Source organism: Caenorhabditis remanei, chromosome X (assembly GCF_010183535.1).
Source record: "Caenorhabditis remanei strain PX506 chromosome X, whole genome shotgun sequence".
Classification (NCBI taxonomy): domain Eukaryota; kingdom Metazoa; phylum Nematoda; class Chromadorea; order Rhabditida; family Rhabditidae; genus Caenorhabditis; species Caenorhabditis remanei.
In genome coordinates, this window is record NC_071333.1 from 15844664 (window position 1) to 15864668 (window position 20005).

General features: G+C 38.2%; 8 protein-coding genes across 8 annotated transcripts; 6 read left to right on the forward strand and 2 right to left on the reverse strand.

Moving 5' to 3' along the window:
- Positions 1-3435: 3435 nt before the first annotated feature.
- On the reverse strand, positions 3436-4644 carry GCK72_025160 (uncharacterized protein; the record flags this gene model as incomplete). The annotated part of the gene is made up of 6 exons (XM_053736220.1): positions 3436-3572; positions 3630-3732; positions 3780-4001; positions 4046-4143; positions 4192-4290; positions 4611-4644. The coding sequence occupies 6 exons, from the start codon at positions 4642-4644 to the stop codon at positions 3436-3438; spliced, it is 693 nt and encodes a 230-aa protein (XP_053579786.1).
- Positions 4645-6384: 1740 nt separating this feature from the next.
- GCK72_025161 (uncharacterized protein) lies at positions 6385-6815 on the forward strand (the record flags this gene model as incomplete). The annotated part of the gene is made up of 2 exons (XM_003098437.1): positions 6385-6561; positions 6612-6815. The coding sequence occupies 2 exons, from the start codon at positions 6385-6387 to the stop codon at positions 6813-6815; spliced, it is 381 nt and encodes a 126-aa protein (XP_003098485.1).
- Positions 6816-9324: 2509 nt separating this feature from the next.
- GCK72_025162 (uncharacterized protein) lies at positions 9325-10740 on the forward strand (the record flags this gene model as incomplete). The annotated part of the gene is made up of 5 exons (XM_003098462.2): positions 9325-9552; positions 9602-9763; positions 9807-9991; positions 10048-10318; positions 10369-10740. 5 exons carry the CDS (start codon positions 9325-9327, stop codon positions 10738-10740), a joined length of 1218 nt encoding a protein of 405 aa, XP_003098510.2.
- Positions 10741-11844: 1104 nt separating this feature from the next.
- GCK72_025163 (uncharacterized protein) lies at positions 11845-12719 on the forward strand (the record flags this gene model as incomplete). The annotated part of the gene is made up of 4 exons (XM_003098414.2): positions 11845-11871; positions 11918-12271; positions 12318-12515; positions 12564-12719. The coding sequence occupies 4 exons, from the start codon at positions 11845-11847 to the stop codon at positions 12717-12719; spliced, it is 735 nt and encodes a 244-aa protein (XP_003098462.2).
- A 437-nt stretch (positions 12720-13156) lies between these two features.
- Positions 13157-13608, reverse strand: GCK72_025164 (uncharacterized protein; the record flags this gene model as incomplete). Its single annotated transcript, XM_003098423.2, has 2 exons — positions 13157-13415; positions 13496-13608. The coding sequence occupies 2 exons, from the start codon at positions 13606-13608 to the stop codon at positions 13157-13159; spliced, it is 372 nt and encodes a 123-aa protein (XP_003098471.2).
- Positions 13609-14391: 783 nt separating this feature from the next.
- On the forward strand, positions 14392-14781 carry GCK72_025165 (uncharacterized protein; the record flags this gene model as incomplete). Its single annotated transcript, XM_003098454.2, has 1 exon — positions 14392-14781. The coding sequence occupies one exon, from the start codon at positions 14392-14394 to the stop codon at positions 14779-14781; it is 390 nt and encodes a 129-aa protein (XP_003098502.2).
- Positions 14782-16298: 1517 nt separating this feature from the next.
- GCK72_025166 (uncharacterized protein) lies at positions 16299-16613 on the forward strand (the record flags this gene model as incomplete). Its single annotated transcript, XM_003098421.2, has 1 exon — positions 16299-16613. One exon carries the CDS (start codon positions 16299-16301, stop codon positions 16611-16613), a length of 315 nt encoding a protein of 104 aa, XP_003098469.1.
- A 1226-nt stretch (positions 16614-17839) lies between these two features.
- Positions 17840-18160, forward strand: GCK72_025167 (uncharacterized protein; the record flags this gene model as incomplete). Its single annotated transcript, XM_003098409.1, has 1 exon — positions 17840-18160. The coding sequence occupies one exon, from the start codon at positions 17840-17842 to the stop codon at positions 18158-18160; it is 321 nt and encodes a 106-aa protein (XP_003098457.1).
- Between the last annotated feature and the right edge of the window lie 1845 nt (positions 18161-20005).

Sequence of the window (20005 nt, forward strand, 5' to 3'; positions counted from 1 at the left end):
AATTCGTGAAGTTGACAACAAAATGCGGCGAACATGATAGGGAAGCAATTTTGGAGTCGATGAGAAATTCCATCAGAGAGTTATTAGAAAAATTTGATGAGATGGAAGGAGAAAAGTCGTTATCGTTGATACGAGTAATGTGAGAGTTCAAGATGGAATCGGTGGAAGAGTTGAGGGAGGCCTGTATGAAAGCAGCCAAAGTTGGAGAAGCGGAATGATCAGTTGGAAAAATAAATCTTGAAGTGCAGAAGGTACAATACGAGTTGTTGACGGAGTGCTGGAATGAAGAAATGAAGATGCTCGGGGAGCAAATCCTAAAAATGCCAAGGGAAAAGGAGGTGGCTAAGGCGCAAGTCAGGAAACTAGAGACGGTGCTGAAAAAAACAGAGGGAGACGCTGGAGCGGGAGGATCGCAAACCGAATGGCTTGTGGGATAAAGACCAGGAAAGCAGAAACTAGTGAAAAACAGTGGAAAATGTGACGCCAAGAGAAACGATGTGAGAAGCAGGAAGAAAGGAGAAGAAGACGCGTTTAGTATGAAAACTTCGAGTCAGTCAGGAAGTAGCGAAGTCAACGATATGGTGCAACGTATGAGCAGGCATTCTTGTAGAAGTGCAACCCTGTGACAGAGAGTGATCGCAAACTGGTCGCAATGTTGGAAGAAATTTTTTTGAAAGAGACCAGCCAACTAACTGTTTAAAACGTTGAGAAAGAGATACGAATCATCAATAGAGTCGCTGATGGAAGAGTTTGAAGAAAAGCTTCGAAAGCTAATAGGAGATAGCGAGATAGAAACATTGAACAAGTTTGAAGGACTGAAGAAAAGGTCGGAGCATAAAATGTGGGATTATCTTGTGGAGGTAGAGAAGTGTTCGAGGAAAGCGGCGTTTCCGGAGGTGAAGCAAGAGTAATTGTTTCAGCTGTTGAAAGCGGTACGCGAAGACAAGACGTTGCACAAAATGCTCATAATGAAGCGTTTCGCTAGAAGAACAGTATGAACATCTGAAAGATATTGTGCTGCAACAAGAAAACGAACAGCCTTGTGGAAATGGCGAGAAGAAGGGTAGTTCTGAAGGGTGGAAGGGAAGAAAGGACACTCACTGGAGGAAAAAGAATGATAACGTCTGAAAACTGAAAACGGCGGCGAGAAAGAACTAAGCGCATTTGATGTTGCAGCAACTGTGATTGATTGAAAAAAAGAGATATAAATGAGATGAAACCCTTCAGACACTGGAAATTTCAATCTGTCCTTGGTGGATTTCATTTATCGAGCAATAACACAATAGAACGACAGGAGTGGACAATTTGTTGAGCATATCTTGTTTTGGTGGTCGTCGTAGAATAGATTGGGACAAAAATCTGGAGATCAAACGGACGCCACAATGTTGCAATACTTTCAGTTCAGCATCTCATCGGAATGTGCTGTAGGATTAGTAAGACTGTTAAGTAGAGTTTTTTGAAAAAAAAATTTCAGGTTACAACTCAGAAGCGAAGCATATCCGCGTGGTTACTGGTACTCTTGCCAATGAACTCGTCAAAAAGAAATTATTCATGAAATCGCGACGGAAGTAGGGAAACTCCTCATTCTGGGATCACACATCTTTCTCGGCAAATCCGGAATCCAGAAAACGGAAAATATCCGCGTGGTCACTGAAACTGCTGACGATGAATTTGTCGAAGTGAAGTTCTGAGCATAAGGTGGACAATATTCGAGACCCTCCCTCGAGACTTGGATGTATTCATGAAATCGCGATGGAAGCAGCGAAATTTATACTCATGTTTGGATAATACAACATTCTCTGCAAATCCAGTAAGCTTTAAACAAAGAATTCCTCTGAATTCTCCGTGTTGGAAACACGTTTCTTCAAGTCATATTTTGTGCTGCTTCAGGAACGACATTTTTTCATACTCAATTATTTTCTCTACTCAAATTTGAACTGAATCAATATTTCACAATCATTTTCATAATAACAGTTTTCTATAAAAATAACTCTTCGCCAGTTACCACTGTGAGGAGAAAGAGAAACAGACAACGACACTCCACAATTCCGCATCGCCTGTTGTTTAGATATTAGCCTATTCTTTTCCAGCTTTTTGTGAGAAGTGTAGCTGGATTCGAGCCGTTTTTCTTGAAGAAAGACGTGGGAGAAAAATCAGGCTATTTTTTGAGCCTACATTTTCACAAAAACTGTTTCTGAAACCTCAGAATTTGGACCCAGAAATATTTTGAGATATGGCTTGTGTCGATTTACGAGAGACGAGTTACGAGATGAAAAAGTTCTTATTTGGAGTTTTCATGACAAAAACAGATGTCTATTTTGAGGAAAAGATGAACTCAATTTTTTTCTGAATTTTTAAAATTATTTTTGGATTTTTTCCAGGTCATTAGTCTTCCATTTATCACCCCACTGCGAACCCAGAGCGAAATTGTATATTTATTCGTTTCTTTCTTGAGCCAGGATGCCATGCGATAATGCTCGAGGAGATTTCACCAACAGTAAATCACCAGGAGGAAGCGGAAAAAACCGAGATAAACCAGGAGAACACCGATCAGTATCTCTGAATAAGTGATAATCTGGGAAAAGACATGTACTGCATTTCAACGTGAGTGGAATGTTATGAAGGATGTAGGAGAGTAGCCGATGAATGATGGAAACAGTCGATAAATTGGACCTGAAAGAAGTGTTGAGAAACCTATCTCTTTCAATACTTTTCCAAGATTTCCAAGAAGATTTCGATGAAGTAGAAACTCAGGTTATTTTTCATAATTTTTTTGTTTTAAAACTTCAAATCACCCGTAGGCATGATCACATTTTCAGGAACATGATCAACAATCTTCAATCACTTCGCAGACTTCGTTTTTGTTGAAGCTAAAACACTGATGCTCATCTCCATTGGTGCTCTGAACTTCATGCAATCAGACAATTTTCCGCGACAAATAATGATCCCTGTCAATTCTTGCCTTCACTGCTGAAAACAATGGAAACTTTATCAAATTGTTCATATACTCATAATTACTTCATTATCTGTCCATTTTTTATTAGTTTATTAGTTTTATGAGCTCAACCCCAAAGAAAGGGTCGGCGATAAGATATTGAGTAAGTTGCTAACAAAAAGCGGAAAACTAGATGGGTGGGGGATGAGAAAGGGTGAAGACTGATAGTGGATCAAATATACATATGTGACAGGGGGAAGAGTACTGAAATTTGAAAAAGTAACTTGTTTTAAGATAAGAAGGATAAACAGGAGAAGGATTTACAACTGATATGATAAGTCAGTTACTTTTTCAAGGAAGTGTAGTTGTTGGATTTCAATTACGTTTTGAAGATGACTGATAAATGCAAGTGATAAGGTAAAACATATATACATATGTGGCGAGAGAAAATTAAAGAATGCACAAATTTACAAGGAGAAGATGAAAAAAGAATGAGAAATTCAGTTATGAGCACTCATTCTTCTATACTTGGATAGTTTTGCCGAGAATCGGGGTTTTGGTTGTTTCAATTTGATTTCTCGGACTTTCGACAAATTCTTAGCCATCTGAACGCTGACTTCCTTGAGGTTTGTTGGATCTGAAAATCAAAACGTGATGATTCAGTCGATCAGGTAGATATTTGGAATAGACATACTGGGATTGATAGAATATGTGTCAGTACTGACTGTTGCATGTCTTTTCTTTTGTGTTGAACTGTCCCCGTCGCTCGCGGTGGTTAGCGGACTTGAGTTATTTACCTAAAACCTGATGTTTAAAGGGAATAGCTGAACGCTCATCAAATCACCAGTGTTGTAGAATATCCGCCTGAAAGATTGTCATTATTTCCAGCAATCGATGACATTTTCAAAATCATCAAGTTTTGCTCCCATTTCTTCAATGGACGGTTGATTGTCTTGAGGTAACAAGTGGCAAAGTAATAGAAGTGTGGCTTCCATGGATTTGGAATTGGGATCCGGTGCGTGATACATAATTGTTTGAAGTAGTTGTCAACAAACGGTAAGATTGACTGAAAATAAATGATTTATTATTGTTCTATACAAGAAATTTAACCTTTTCAAGAGTAACGACTTTCAACAAAGTAACACCTTCCATTCTTTGGAAAATTCTGACCAAACTGATATGAAGAGGCTCCGACAGTGGTAGTTTACCTAAGAAAATTCAATGAGAGATACGAAAGCTTGGATAGGAATGCTTACTTCTGATGACCTTCAGTACATTATCGACTATAGGATCCTGGCATTCCAGAAGAGAAGGGGTACTGTATCTTCTCAAAGAGATGACTCCACCAATCGGGTCTAGAGAATCATTTGATGATTTGTTTGGATTTTTGTCATATTCCGACCGATATTTGAACCCAAAGGAAATCTACAACGGTGGAAATGAGGAAGGGTTATAGAATAGTGCTGCTTACCGAATGTAACATCAGGTTTCTATCTTTTCAGAGCCGAACGATGGAAAACGGGGAGATGGTATTTATCAGTCTGAAAAAATCAGAATAGAAGAATGTGGTGTGCGAAAAATTGGAGATTTTAAATGTCCGCATACTATGAATCATCCATGTGTGGAGTAAACAGCAAAAAATGAATTTCAGAATCTATTCCAAACGATCACTAACCACTGATCAGATTTTCTACAGGAAATCCAATCATACTGTGAAAAAAAACTAAAAAAGAGCAACAGGTCAGAGATTTGTCTTAGTCTCACTATCCTAAAAAGCAGACACCGTAAAACTTGTAATTGAAATAGGCGCACCTTGTGGTGCCTGTTCGCAGCGGTGTATCTCGGTTCCAAAAAGAAATATCAAAAAGCTTTCAACTGACAAAATATAGCTTTATAGTTATACAATATTTCTTCAGTTGAAACAACTTTCATATCGTGAAAGACAGCCGAGATAGGATGCTCCAAATTCTTGCTAGCGGGTGCAATGCAATTTTACAGAATAGGAGTCGTGTCATATCTCCAAGTATACCTAGAGCAGCAAAATGTTTTTTATAAGTTGACTTTAAGTATTTGTAAATTGAAGCAACGACAACAAGAGTGAATGCAAGCAGAAATGATGGAAAAAATCTGTTCGAAGAGCCAATAAAACATATTGTAAACAGTGTGCGAAGAAGAGGAAATTTGCATATTTATTGTTTCTTCTAACAGACAAAAATACAATGAATTCTTATTTTTGGTAAACAACAAATTATCTGGTCTAGTCTTACTGTACTTGATGGATAGATGAATCACTGCGAAAAACAACCGAATAACACGAATACACACGAGGAGCAAATTTATTAATATAGTTTGAAATGGGATAAAGAAGCATCTATTGTACATGTTTAAAGGGGTAATGTAAAGAAGAAAACAAAAAAACCCGAATAGCTTGCTGATTGAGGGTATTCACTATTTATTTTCGAGAGTATCACGATTACAATAACCCATTGTAATATCACTTCTACAGTAACCCATTGTAATATCACTTCTACAGTAACCCACTACATTATCACTTCTACAGCAACCCAAATTGAACAGTTGAAAAAAGTTATGGTATCAATCAATATTAATAGTTTTTTCCCTATTTGGGTTATTAAAGATACTCCTCTTTACCACTCACCTTCTCAATTGCTTGTGATGCTTCAGGAATTATAGCATTCTATGTCGTTTTCTTTGTATATTTTTTTGATTATATGTCTAGAATATTGTGAAATAAACGCCTGATTCAACTTATTCTCATTGTCTCCAAATATTTTACTTAGCATCACTTTAATGTCTCAAATATTCCCTCATTCCCATAGCGCTCCATACTCCAGAATTACGTTTTTCTAATCCTTGGAATCGTATATGAAAATTTCAATTCCCTTGTTGTAGGATTATTCATTCTTGTTTCCGAATTTCCATTTGTTCAAAAATCACCGTCTCCATGTCACATGTGCTCTTGTCGTACCCGAATTTGAGCTCGCTTCTAATGAATTCAAAATTCGTTTCCAAATCCTCTTATTATCATCCCGCCCCTTATTTCACCTATACTTATGAGTTCAGGTTTCCTCTACTCTTTCGCTTATCATTATTCCTCTCTTTTTCCTCTCACCCGTGACTAATTTTATCCTGTGATATCATTTTTCCAGCTGTCGGCTTTTCTTGTAAACAAAAATATGTGCGAGTACATGAAATTAACCGTTTTCTCTACCCTTTTTTGTTTGTCCGATGACTAAACTCGGATAAGGTCTTGTCCCCTGCACCATTATTCGATACATATTTAACAGTTCCTGTTTCGTGTTTTAAATAAATTAAAAACTTAGTGCTCCGTTTTAAAAATTACATTTCTCGTCGCTTTCTCAACTCACTTTGTTATTTTGGTTTTGACTTGGAGATCAATAGAACATTTTCTTTAATTTCAGTTCAATATGGATCTCCCTCGAGGAGATCAAAGCTACAATGTACAAAAGAAGAAAGAACTATCTGAATCTTTGTTGGAAATGATTTTGGACACTAAATTCACTGACGTTGCTCAGATTTTGAAAGGTCAAAATTTAGAGCTAATTGAGGAATTGGTATGTAAGGACCCTTACATTCTACACAAGGTAACCAAATCCATCAAAATTGTTCAATCTGACCCAATTTTCTTTTTCAGGCTTTCAGTAGCTATTGGGAGATCAAGGACGAAGTGACAGAAAAAGAATTCGAAAGCTTGACGAAAAATTTACTCAAGTTTTTATCAGATGTGTTTGCACTCTTGAATAAGATACCCGCTTCTTACAAGAAATTACTCTCATGCCAAGATAATGGTGAAACTCTAATTCATTGGGCAGTCCGCATTCAAAATGTGAGTTTTTGAAAAATAACTGAAACACGTGTAAGTAAATTATTTTGTATTTAAGAGGTCACTGATACGCCAGTTGCTACAATTCGGAACACCTCTACATTTAAGAGATCGAGGCAAATGGACTGCTATAGAACGTGCAGTTTTTCATTGCATGGACAACGAAATTATAGAACTATTTATTCGAAATGGTGCTCCAATTCATTTTATGGTGGGAAAATACTGTCCTCAAGAAACACTTCTTTGCCAGCAAGTCTTTCACTATCTTGGAAGTAGTAAAACTTTGAATTTTTTTCAGAAAACAAGGTAGAACAAACAAAAAACTCAAAAGAATGGTCCTTCGATACTATAATTCTATACTAGTTCGTTGCGGTGGTGTGATGGACTCTTTGAGAATGAGTCGGCCACTCACACGATTCGTTCTTTGCTTCCCACGTGGAAACAACGGGGACGTAACTGGACATCTAAACTTCCACTTGGAAATTGATACCAGTCATTACTACTATATACACCTGATGAAAATGAAATGGAACTCTAAAACGGTATGTGTATCACTGATAATAACAAATGTTGAAACCTAACTTTTAGAATGAATTTAAATTCGTGAAGACGCCTTTCCTGGCGTGTTCTTCTCCCAAACTCTCAAATAAAGGCAGACAACGAACATTGGCTCAATGTAACTTTGGATGGCTCCGTGGACACCTTCTATACCGTTGGAAATTCTCTCAGCATGCAAGCAGAGACTGGAGTTTGGAATTGTGTTTTCAAGACGAGAGAATAGATTATTCGTTTGTAGCCTGCCAAATCTTTTCTTATAAGCGGCGGCTTAAGACATAGTTATCCAACGTTACCAATTTTACTATTCATTTCAAAATAAACAACATTTGCATTTAAATTTTTTCTATTAGAACAACCCATGAAGAGAAAGAATCACCACATTTGATGATATCAAGTTCAAAGTCACAGGTAAAAAAGAAATAAAGTATCGAACGAATGATTGATAAGAAAGATATGACTTTTTCCAATTACGTTAGCAGAGAGAAAGTATCAGAAGCAGTTTCTCCTGAATGCTTTTCTTTGTTTCATTGATTATGGGACCGTATCATTTATTACGCTTCTGAGAGCACATTTCGCTTTGCTCTTTATTCTACCGCTATGCTCGTTCGTTTTTTCCTTCATTTTGCCTTTTCTACTCGTAAACCAACCGCGACGCTCTCCTCTGTTTCTTCATTTCGTTTTCTCACTTTCTTTGCCCCTATCTCTATTTCTCTAGTGCATCTTTGTTTGAAAGTATATTGAATTTGGAATATGTGTGTTCATTTTTTCGAAGAACGATGCGTTTTTTTTTGTTTTGGCCTCTTCGTTTAAGGTTCACGTTCGTTAATTGACCTTATAGAATCATAAAAATGAAAAGCGCGTTATCTGTTCTGCTATCAATACGCGTTTAAAAGTTCTCTCTCGATTTCGCGGCAGAGGTGAAAAAAGATAAATGGGGTTTTCTTGGACGACGCCGAGAAACACTTATTTTTGATTGCGGTGTTGGCCACTCACTTTTTTAATATTTCAGATGCATACAAAAGTTGATAGTTGTTTTTTGAATGGTTTCCAGGGTTTCAGATAATTTCAATTTCCATTCATTATTTTTCCGAATCACTCTTTTCCTACTGTAGATAGAAAGCAAAGACCCAAGAATTATAGTCACTCCACCAACTTGTTATAACCTAACATTAAAATTGTTTTTTCCAAGTTTTCCTTCATTGCAATATGACATTAAGATACACTCACAAAAATATGTTCTTCTAATCCGTCTTTCTTCGAAAAGGGTATGGAAACCGCGGATTAAAACAAATGCCGGAGTCGTCATAAGAATGTTTTTTTTTGTTTTTGGCAAGTTCGGTCGTTCGAAAAAACGTTTCAAGCCAGCAGAATCGATTTGATTGAAATTACAAGTAGATTTTTAGAGTAACGTGAGAAAACACAACGCGCTTATACTCAGGAGAAGCATACGTCTATACGTTTGTATTCACGAGAACACAATTTCTTGATCCGGCATGACGAATTCCTGGAATTCGCTTACTACAGTACCTCTAGTGTAGTTAATAAGCATTGTCTGTCACTCAAAGACATGTTTCGTTTTCACAGTCGGTTTATGAGTCTGGTGTCTTTTTTTCTTTGACGTCTCTTGCTTCAAAGGGTTGTGCTCTACTGCGCTAGGCAGACTAACCAAAAGACATATCTACAGGAACTCTCATTATTACACATAATTGTTTATGAATGTGCTATGTCGGTTTTTATGAAATATCGTATAACAGCCTTCTGTCAATTTATGATGAACCCAAGACAACGTTCTTGTTCAGATTAATGTACGACTCGCAAGAAATCTTTTCGTTTTAATTACTCTCACTACAAAAGTGTTTATCTAGCCGTATGAAAGTCACTTTTTTAACATTTTATTTGTCTGCTTGCTTATTAATTTACTCAAATCGTCTGTAAACATATTAAACACATTGAACTTTTTTCAGCTATGAACAGAAACCAAAACAACCGCATTGTACGAGTTCAGAGAAGAAGTAAGGAAGAACAAAAGAAGAGAGAGCGAGAAAGAAAACGAAACGATAAAAGAAAGGATCAGGAAAGACTATTCCGGAAGAATATTACATATCTTGAGCCAGATGAATTGAGAAAGTCATTCGGGGAGTTTGATGAAGACGACGCTCTGACTATATTAGAAAGAAAACTGCCGCTGCATCAGGTAAGTACAGGATAGTTGTAATTTTTAATATGTAAACAAATTATTTCAGACAATGGTCGATTTGATGTTCACACAAAATTTAAAACCCATTCAGCTGCAGAATCTCCTGAAGGTCATCCAGTTCCTGACGGAGAATCTGGGAGTTGGATTTCTCAACGTCAGAGACCGGGGCCAAGATACTGTTCTACACAGAGCGGCATATATGGATGTCGTAAGTGTTACTTTTTCTATTCTGAAAAAAATGCAGTTTTTAGCCGGGACTTGTACCATATTTGGTGGAACACGGCGCATCGTTGATTGAGGAGAACCGCCGCGGATTCACTCCGCTACAGGCTGCAGTTACTAAAAAACAAGAAGGAAACTTCAAATACCTTTTGGAAAAAGGTTCCACTTTTTTCCCAGTTATAAGCAATGGAATGCACGAAGATGCGGCCTTCCAGTAAGTTTTCTGTTGTGATATGATCTATTCGCTTTTTAATCAAAAACTTTTTTCAGAAAAGCGGTCCTGAGAGTCCCGGCTCTATCAGATATTGCTTACCGCATTCATGGGAAAATGGAAATGGCGGTGAACAGCACATTCAACTCGCTCGTTAGAGTTGACCAGTTTGCCAACCGGGCGAGGCACTCCGCCGTAATGACTGTCCCATTGAATTTCAAGGAAGCTGCGGATACAAAAATCAAATTCCGACTGCATTCATCCCACGTTCATAAAGACCACTGTGGGATTGAACACGTTTTGGTCTTATTCGGGATGACCTATCAAAGAGTGAGTAAGCCATGTCTAACCATTGAAAAATCAATACGAAACGTTTTCAGGAAGCTTTCCAAGTCCGACGAGAAGCAGTTCCGTTCACTCGAATTTCAATGAACGGAAAATGGCTCCTTGACTACTCCATCAAGGACAGAACCACGTATCCCGGATTCTTCTTTTGCATTCGACCAAAAGAAGTAAACGAATTGTACATCAGGAAGGATGTAGGAGAGCTGGGCAGCGATATGATTGCGATGACGCTGTTTCAATATGAAGGTCATCGGCGGTCCTGCAACCGCAATGGATGCTTCGTCGCTCAAAACATGACGACACAACCGGGACGTCGGGAGGACTGGGAAGTCGGTTTCCAAGAGCCAGTTGTTGAATGGGATGCAGTGCAAGAAGGGTCTGCAGATGATAACCGTTCTTCTTTTTAAAATATTTTGTCTGAAATTCTGGGATCTTCTGTTGTATTTTTTTCATTTTTTTGTTTGAGTCAAGTTTTAATGTTAATCTGACACTTAATTCCTGAGTAATGTTTTTTTGTTTGTATTTCTTATTCGCTTTCTAATAAACAAGTCATTCCAATAATTAGTTGTCGAAGTAATTTTCAGATACACTCCTTTTTCAGATCCTGATCTTCAATCTATCTAAAATGGTCTGTTTCCGTACAAAAGTTGCTGTGCAGTTGAGTTTGTAAAAAGAGTGAGAAATAGCAGAAAACTCGTGAAAAGCCTCATTCGACTAGCAGTACTATCGAAACAGTGAATGTCAATGACCGAGAAAGATGAAGGAATAAACGATATACCGCTGCGAACAGGCACCACAAGGTGCGCCTATTTCTATTACAGGTTTTACGGTGTCTGCTTACAGGATAGTGGGACTTATCATTATCTCTGACTTGTTATTTTTTTAAAGTATTTTTACAGTATGATTGGATCTCTCATAGAAAATCTGATCTGTGGTTAGTGATCGTTTGGAATAGCTTCTGAAACTCTTTTTTTGTTGTTTACTCCATACGGTGATGATTCATAGTATGCGGACGTTTAAAATCCCCAATTTTTCGCACATCACATTCCTCTATTTTGATTTTTTCAGACTGATAAAATCTTTCAGTTTCCGTACAAAAATCGTACAAAAATTGACAATGGAAAAAAACGGAAATTTATAGCTGCGAAACATCATTCATAAAAGCCAAGAGACCTACACATCCACTCGTATTGTAGAAACGCACAAGAAAATTTCATTCCATTTTTGCATCTCAAAGTTTTCGGAGTACGATTTTCTCACTTTTTGGTGATCGATTTCATACGAATTCAGCAGATTTCATTTTGCAGTTTTCCACATCTTTTTTTGCATATTCATGAATTCCAAATGATCAATATCACTGATTTCGCACTTGTAAAATGGTAATTCACCTTTTCGAAACAGTGTTATATTATTCTCTCAGAATTGGATTTTCAATTTCAATTCCTCTTTTTTAATCTAAATAATCTAAATTTTCAGTTTCTTCGCTTGCGCCCTCATCTCCACTGTCGAAAATGCAATCTTCTGCCGCCGTCGCTGATGTGAGTCCGATTTTGTTTTTCAAAATTTCAATAGTCATCCTTCTAGGCTGCCATCGTTGCCACCACCGGAACCGCTGCCACCACCGGAGCCGCTGCCAAACGCGGACCATTCTTGATTGTGGTCTGTGGGGGGTCCGCAAGCGGGAAAACTATGTTTGCCCACTTGCTGAAGACCCGTCTGAACTCCGAACGGGTGTTCATCTTCTCCATGGACCATTTCTACCGGAACTTCACTGAGGAAGAAAAGAAGAAAATCGGAGAGGAGGAGTTCAATTTCGATAGCCCGGACGCTATCGACATCAATTGTGCCCACGATCTCATTGTCAAAATGAAATCCGGAGAGGCGGTTAATGTGCCAAGCTATAGTTTTACGAAACATGCTAGAGAGGCACACACAACGGTATAAAATAATTATTTACTTTTGTTTCTCATGGTCTTTATTTCAGCTGGTGCCTTCAATGGATGTGATAATATTTGAAGGCATCCTCTCCCTTCACGATGACAGAATTGTCGACATGGCTGACAAGAAGGTCTTCGTCAGTGCCGACGAGGACACTCGTCTCAATCGACGACTCACCCGCGACGCTCGAGAGCGTGGGCGGACCGAAGAGAGCACGCGGGCTCAACACGAGAAGTTTGTGGAGGTGAACTTTTCTCAGCCAAATTCTTAAATAATAATATTTCGATTACAGCCCGCCTATCGGGCGTATATTGCTCCCTGTGCCAACAAACTCGGCACGAATGGGCTCCTCGTGGAGAACAACGAGGGACAGAACCTTGAGCCACATGTGGAGTCCCTTGCTAAGGAGATTCGAGAGGAAGTGAAGTGCAGAGGAATTTCGCTCTAGACGGGTGACGCAGACTCTTAAGATGGTTCAGCGGGTGGTACATTTCAATGTCGTGGGGTCGGGTATGCGCGGTTCTAATAACTTTAAAAAAACAATTCTACTTTTTGGTATTTTCTTGTATTTTTGTCTTTAAATTTCTCAAAATAAAACTTTTTTTTTGGTTCTGAGTCTTTTTCTCTTTTTGTCTATCTTCCAGTTTACACCACGTTTACGTGAGAAAAAAGTCCGTAAGAGAAAAGAGATACACGATGTCTCTATGACAGTCGTTCTTTTCATCACACCATTATCATAAACAAACATACGAGCTTCTCCAAGAAATTCATTCGACGAAAAATGAAAACAGGAAAAAAGAGGGCAAGACGAAATTTCTCTGAGAGAGAATACTTTATAATAGAGAAACTCAGACATCAATTCAATGATTTGCATAAAACAACCGACTAGAAATAAGTTTCTCCAATCTCATTGTCCTGCTCATCAAAATCATCGGAATATGAGTCGTTCGAGTTGTTGCATTTGAGAAGAATATACGTGTCACCATTGATTTCGAAAGATGCATGGAATACAGTGTCCCCGGGTTGTTTGCTGGTCTTCCCATCGCCAGTCATCTTATTGCGGAGCCATAGAAGGAGGTAATGAATAATGATTGCAATGACACCAATAACGATTGGATTTTTGAAAATACTGGGGGTGGCGCATCTGCAAAATTAAGTTTTCAGATAACTCAATAAGTTTTAAACTGAAAAATGACTTTTCTAGTTTCAAAAGAGGGTACTTACTGGTTTTCTCCTGATTGCTCATCATACTTGTTGTCTTGGTGGATGTTGATAGTCGTAGACCAGGACTCCACGTTCAGATTCAAATCTTTGGCGCCATTCAGACCGAGTTGCATGTGTTGTGCAACTGAGTTGGTTAATAGAATAAAAAATAGCAGAAAACCCGTAGAAAGTCTCATTGAACTGGCAGGACTATTGAATGACAATGATTGTGTTGGTGTTGTCTACCGAGAAAGAGAAAGGAATAAACAAGAAAAAACAGGGGAAATTTGAATTCATGCTTCATGAATGAGTCATTCTTATTGTTATTTCGTAACGGTTATTCGAATAGTCCGGAAACATTAAAAGTGTAAATCCGTTAGTTTTTTTTGTCAGAATGGGAGCTTTTAAGAAGATGCTCATTGAAAATAAGAACAGAACAGATAGTTTGAATACATTTATAGGTGACTCTTCTGGAGATCTTATTTCGAACAGTCTCTACAGAAGATATTGGTGTTTACATGTCGCATTTAGTCATTATTCCGACAGAGAGTAATGTATATTGGAGATAATTTCCTTTGGATATCACTGATCCCGCTAGCGTTATACATACAGGTTTCATGTTTTCATTTATTTAATTTCAACTCACCCCTTTTTTTACCAAATACCGTAACCATGTTGATCTTTTTTTGATAAAACATCAAAAATTTTGCTGAAAAATCAGATTCCCAAAAACCGCTAGGAGATCACTGATCAAAATCCTATAGCTGGGGGTTTCGGCTGAGAAACAGTTCTTTGTCGGCTTCGTATTCCCATACAGAGAATGAGAAATTCTCGAGATTCCCACTACCAGATTTTACATAAACAGAAGGGCTCTGACAGTGGAAACCATCACCCAATCGCTTGAATACAAGTCAAGAATGCGTTTTATTCCAATTCTTCTTATTGCTGTTTTGGCCTTCATTGCCATCATCGAAGGCTGTCTCGAGGGAGATTGTGAGCATCCAGAAAGAAATGAAGAGCCAAGAGATGACGGAGGAAAATTTTTCAACTTCAACGGTGACAACAACAAGGCTGGATTTGTTTCGGAGGTCACAGGCGTTCCAAACTACAAGGAATGCAAATCTGATCAAGATTGTCGCTACGAGTTCAACGGGAAGTTAATCGCTGCATCGACGGCAAATGCAACAATTATACCCCACCGTACTAAAATTGGTCGTCCATTCCGAAATCAAATGTTCATTGGGATAATGTTCAATTTTCTCTGCATAAATCATTTCAAAGCAACTTTTCGCTTTGTAGTTTTCTGATTTCATTCTAGTTAGAAGTTCCATCGAAAACAATGAATAGGCAGCGGACACTTCAATAGATCAACTTCATTCGTTGATATTCTGAAAAGAAGAAACTCATAACCAACACGTGTCAACTGGTGAGGGAAAATAATACATGAAAATCAAGGTGCGAGAATGGGAAACGCTTCAAAGAAGAAATCCAAAAACAGATCAGTTATGCTGGGGACTTCGGAAGTTATGTCGGTAAACAGCTGCCAGATTAACCATTTTCAACAAAACAACACTACAAATTTTTGTGTTTTTCAACAGAGAAACACTATGGGGAACCTCGAGTAATGGAGTAAACGTCTCAGAAGTGAACGGATGCCGATTTTGAACATAAGAGCATTAGTGTGAGAGCATTGAGAAGACAATGATGCATGGAAGAATATCCATGCGAGTGAAACTCGAGTACAGGAAGTTCAGAAAGACAGAGACACAAGCCAAAAAATACGAGAAGGTTCTTATTTTTTACCTAATCGGAAGGTCGTCCTCGAAAAAAGAAGAGCACAGCAATGGACGGGTGAATCGGAAGTTTGAATCTTTATTCTTGGCAGCTCACATCACCCAGATCTCAAAAAAACGATACTATTACCAAGTTCATGCAAATTCTTTAGATGGATTCAGGGGAATCCATAACTTTCGAGGATAAGACGTCATTTCCGGTAACATAAAAGTAGGAAGCGATTGTGACCGACTTCGTTAGTTGTATTTCTCGTATGCACAATGGCGACTGCCACTAATATTACAATATGTATCAGATGTGTGTAGGAGAAAGAATTGTTGTATACATGGCGCAAAGTCATTTTTATGGGAACAAACAGACCAAGAGTAGAACTATATTCTTGTGATTGACACTTTTTTTGTACGGAAGAGTTATAGTAATTTTAAGTGGACAGCTCAAAAATCGCACTACATTGCACTGAAACAGACGATTTGAGGGAGAAATTACACTATCGAAATGTAACTTGCAAGGGAGTGTCCGTAAAAAAAGTTGTCAACTACAAAAATTGAGTTCTAGTCTTGGTCTGTTTGATCTCACAAAAAGTTATTTTGTGGGACAGCTTGTTTCACTATGACACACTCTCAAAGTGGATATGTATATTAGCAAGAATAGTGTATGAACATGTAGAGCTATAAAGTTTGAAATCATTTCCTTTGAATATAACTGATCCCACCACTGTCACACATACAGGTTTTATGTTTCCATTTGTTTTAACTCATTCCGTTTCTTTAACAAATACCGTAACCATGTTGATCTCTTTTGGAAAAGACATCAAAAATTTTGCTGAAAAATCAGATTCCCAAAAACCGCTAGGAAATCACTGATCAAAATCGTATAGTCGTGGTGTTTGACTGAGAAACAGTTCTTTGTCGGCCTTGTATTCCCATACAGAAATTGGGAAATTCTGGAGATTCCCACTACCAGATTTTACATAAATAGGAGGGCTCTGGCAGTGGAAACCATCATTCATTTGCTTGAATACAAGTCAAGAATGCGTTTTATTCCAATTCTTCTTATTGCTGTTTTGGCATTCATTGCCATCATCGAAGGTTGTCTCGAGGGAGATTGTGAGCATCCGGAAAGAAATGAAGAGCCACGCAATGACGGAGGAGATTTCTTCAACTTCAACGGTGACAACAACAAGGCTGGCTGGGTTTCGGAGGTCACAGGCGTTCCAAACTACAAGGAATGCAAATCTGATAAAGATTGTCGCCACGACTTCATGGAATTGGAAGTTCCTCGCTGCACCGACGGCAAATGCAACAATTACACCCCAGATCCTACTAAAATTGGTCGTCCATTCTGAAATTAAACTTTCATTGGGATAATGTTCAATTTTCTTTGCATAAATCATTTCAAAGCAACTTTTCGTTTTGTAGTTTTCTGATTTCATTCTGGTTAGAAGTTCCATCAAAAACAATGAATGGACAGCGGACACTTCGAATAGATCAACTTCATTCGTTGATATTCTGAAAAGAAGAAACTCATAACCAACACGTGTCAACTGGTGAGGAAAAAGTACATGCAAATCTTGCGAGAATCGGAAACGCTTCAAAGATGAAATCCAAAAAACAGATCAGTTATGCTGGGACTTCGAAAGTTATGTCGGTAAACGACTGCCAGATTAACCGTTTTCAACAAAACAACACTAAGTTGACCGAACGTTTGTTGGTTGGGAAGAAGCTTTAATGAGAGAGAGAGAGAGCGGCCAACAATTTTTGTGTTTTTCAACAGAGAAACACTATGGGGAACCTCGAGTAATGGAGTAAACGTCTCAGAAGTGAACGGATGCCGATTTTGAACATTCGAGCATCAGTGTAAGAGCATTGGGAAGACAATGATCAATGGAAGAATATTCATGCGAGTGAAACTCGAGTACTGGAAGCTCATAAAGAGAGAGACACAAGCCAAAACATACAAGCAGGTTCTTATTCTTTACTTATCCGATGAATTGGATGATCGTCCTTAAAAGAAAAAGAGCACAGCAATGGACGGGTGAATCGGAAGTTTAAGTCTTCATTCTTGGTAGCTCAGATCACCCAGATCACAAAAAAACGATACTATTACCAAGTTCATGCAAATGCTCAAAATCGATTCAGGGAAATCCATAACTGTCGAAGATGAGACGTCATTTCCGGTAACATAAAAGTAGGAAGCGATTGTGACCGACTTCGTTTGTTGTATTTCTCGTATGCACATTGTCGACCGGCACTAATTTTACAATATGTATCAGATGTGTGTAGCAGTTATTTTTCAACTCCTTCCGTTTCCTTACCAAAATACCGTAACCATGTTGATCTTTCTTGACAAAAATCAAAATTGTGCTGAAAAATTAGATACCCAAAAACCGCTAGGAGATCACTGCTCAAAATCGTATAGTCGTGGTGTTTGACTGAGAAACAGTTCTTTGTCGGCTTTGTATTCCCATACAGAGAATGAGAAATTCTCTAGATTCCCACTATCAGATTTTATATAAATAGAAGGGCTCTGGCAGCAGAAACCATCATTCAATCGCTTGAATACAAGTCAAGAATGCGTTTTATTCCAATTCTTCTTATTGCTGTTTTGGCATTCATTGTCATCATCGAAGGATGCACCGTCGGAGATTGTGACTATCCAGAGAGAAACCCGCGTCCGCGGCCAAAATATCCAGATGATGACTTCCCTTACCTCAACGGTGACAACAACAAGGCTGGCTGGGTTTCGGAGGTCACAGGCGTTCCAAACTACAAGACATGCAATTCTGACGAGGATTGTCGCCACGACTTCATGGAATTGGAAATTCCACGCTGCACTGACGGCAAATGCAACAATTATACCCCAGATCCTTCTGAAATTGGCCGTCCATTCTGAAATTAAATGTTCATTATGTTCAATTTTCTCTGCATAAATCATTTCAAAGCAAGCTTTTCGTTTTGTAGTTTCCTGATTGCATTCTAGTTAGAAGTTCCAACAATGAATAGGCAGCGGACACTTCAATAGATAAACTTCATTCGTTGATATTCTGAAAAGAAGAAACTCGTAGCCAACACGAGTCAACTGGTGAGGAAAACGTACATGCAAATCAAGGTGCGAGAATGGGAAACGCTTCAAAGATGAAATCCAAAAAACAGATCAGTTATGCTGGGGACTTCGAAAGTTATGTCGGTAAACGGCAGCTTTTGTTTTGTTCCTTTTATAAAAATATTATTCTAGCCAGAAAATAGTTAGTACTACCTGAAGCGTTTAGAGCAGGGTTAGGAAATTCTGGGCCGAGTCAAGCCGGCTGAAAAAAAATTTTTCAGCTCGGCCCGATCTGCCCGATAAGCCAGCAACTGTAGAAATTGTATATTTTTTGAAAAAAACGCGATTTCTAAGAAGTTATTTAAATAAATCAAATTTTCAGCCTTGTTTTTGAATCAGGGCCGGTCCGGCAAAAATTTTTGTCAGCCCGGCCCGTAATTTTCCAACCCTGGATTAAAGGACGATGCATTTTTCAATATATAAACCTCATCTGTTAATATTCTGTTTTTCTTATCGAACTGAAAAAAAATTCGGATAATATAGATTTATTCATAAATAGAAAAGACAACATGAGTGGAAATGAGTTAGAGACAATTCAAGGGGAAATTTTGAGTTTTTCAATGAGAGGAACATAAAAATTCATCCTATGGAAGGACAATTCAGGAATTCAAGTTCAAAGTTTAGAACGTGGAGAATGGTATTCAAATCAATTGAATGTTCTGAGAACGGAATGAATAAAAGTTCCAGAGAATCGAAAGTTTTAGATCAACAAAGTCAAACAGAACAGCACAAACGAGGTTATGCACACCATAAAGACAAATGGAGATACAAAACTTGAAACTAATACGAAGATATTGAGAAAACTCAAAAAAGATAGATGGAACACCTTATGAATTGGAGATGTGTTTGAGAGAATAGAGAAGACACGTGAACACTTTGAACAGGAAGCGGAATAAACCAGACATGACGAAAATATCGTCAATAGAAAGTAAATTCATGCAAGACTTTTTGGAACATTTTGCACTTGAAACTGAGAAACTCAGAGACTTTAGTGACTGATATATGTACTAAAAGTCCTATATTCAAAAAACACACATCTCATAGTCGGGGAAAAATGTTTCAATAAGAGAATGTCACAAGAAAAAAGCAATCAACGGGCAGTCACATTGGTAGTTATGATGATTCAAGGTTTTTTGACAAAACCTTCTCAAAAACTACACATTGTTAACCGGCAAAGTACATGCAACTCTCAGGAGAGGACAACACTGAATGAAACATATGAGAAACCTCATGGGAAGTTAATCATCCAACTCAGACACAGAAAAGAAGAAACTCATAACCACCAAGTGTCAACTGGTGAGGGAAAATAATATATGCAAATCAAGGTGCAAAAATCGGAAACGCTTTGAAGATGGAAATCCAACCGATTTGTTGGGAATTTCGATAGTAATGTCTGTGCTCGGTTGCCAGATTAACCGTTTCAAACAAAACAACACGAAGTTGACCGAACGTTGGTTGTGTTGGGAAGAAGCGAGAGAGAGGACAACAATTGTTGTGTTTTTCAACAAAGAAAAACTATGGAGAACCTCGAGTAATGGAGGGAGTGTCTCAGAAATGAACGGATGACGATTTTGAACATAAGAGCACCAGTGTGAGAGCATTGAGAAGACAATGGTCAATGGAAGAAGATCCGTG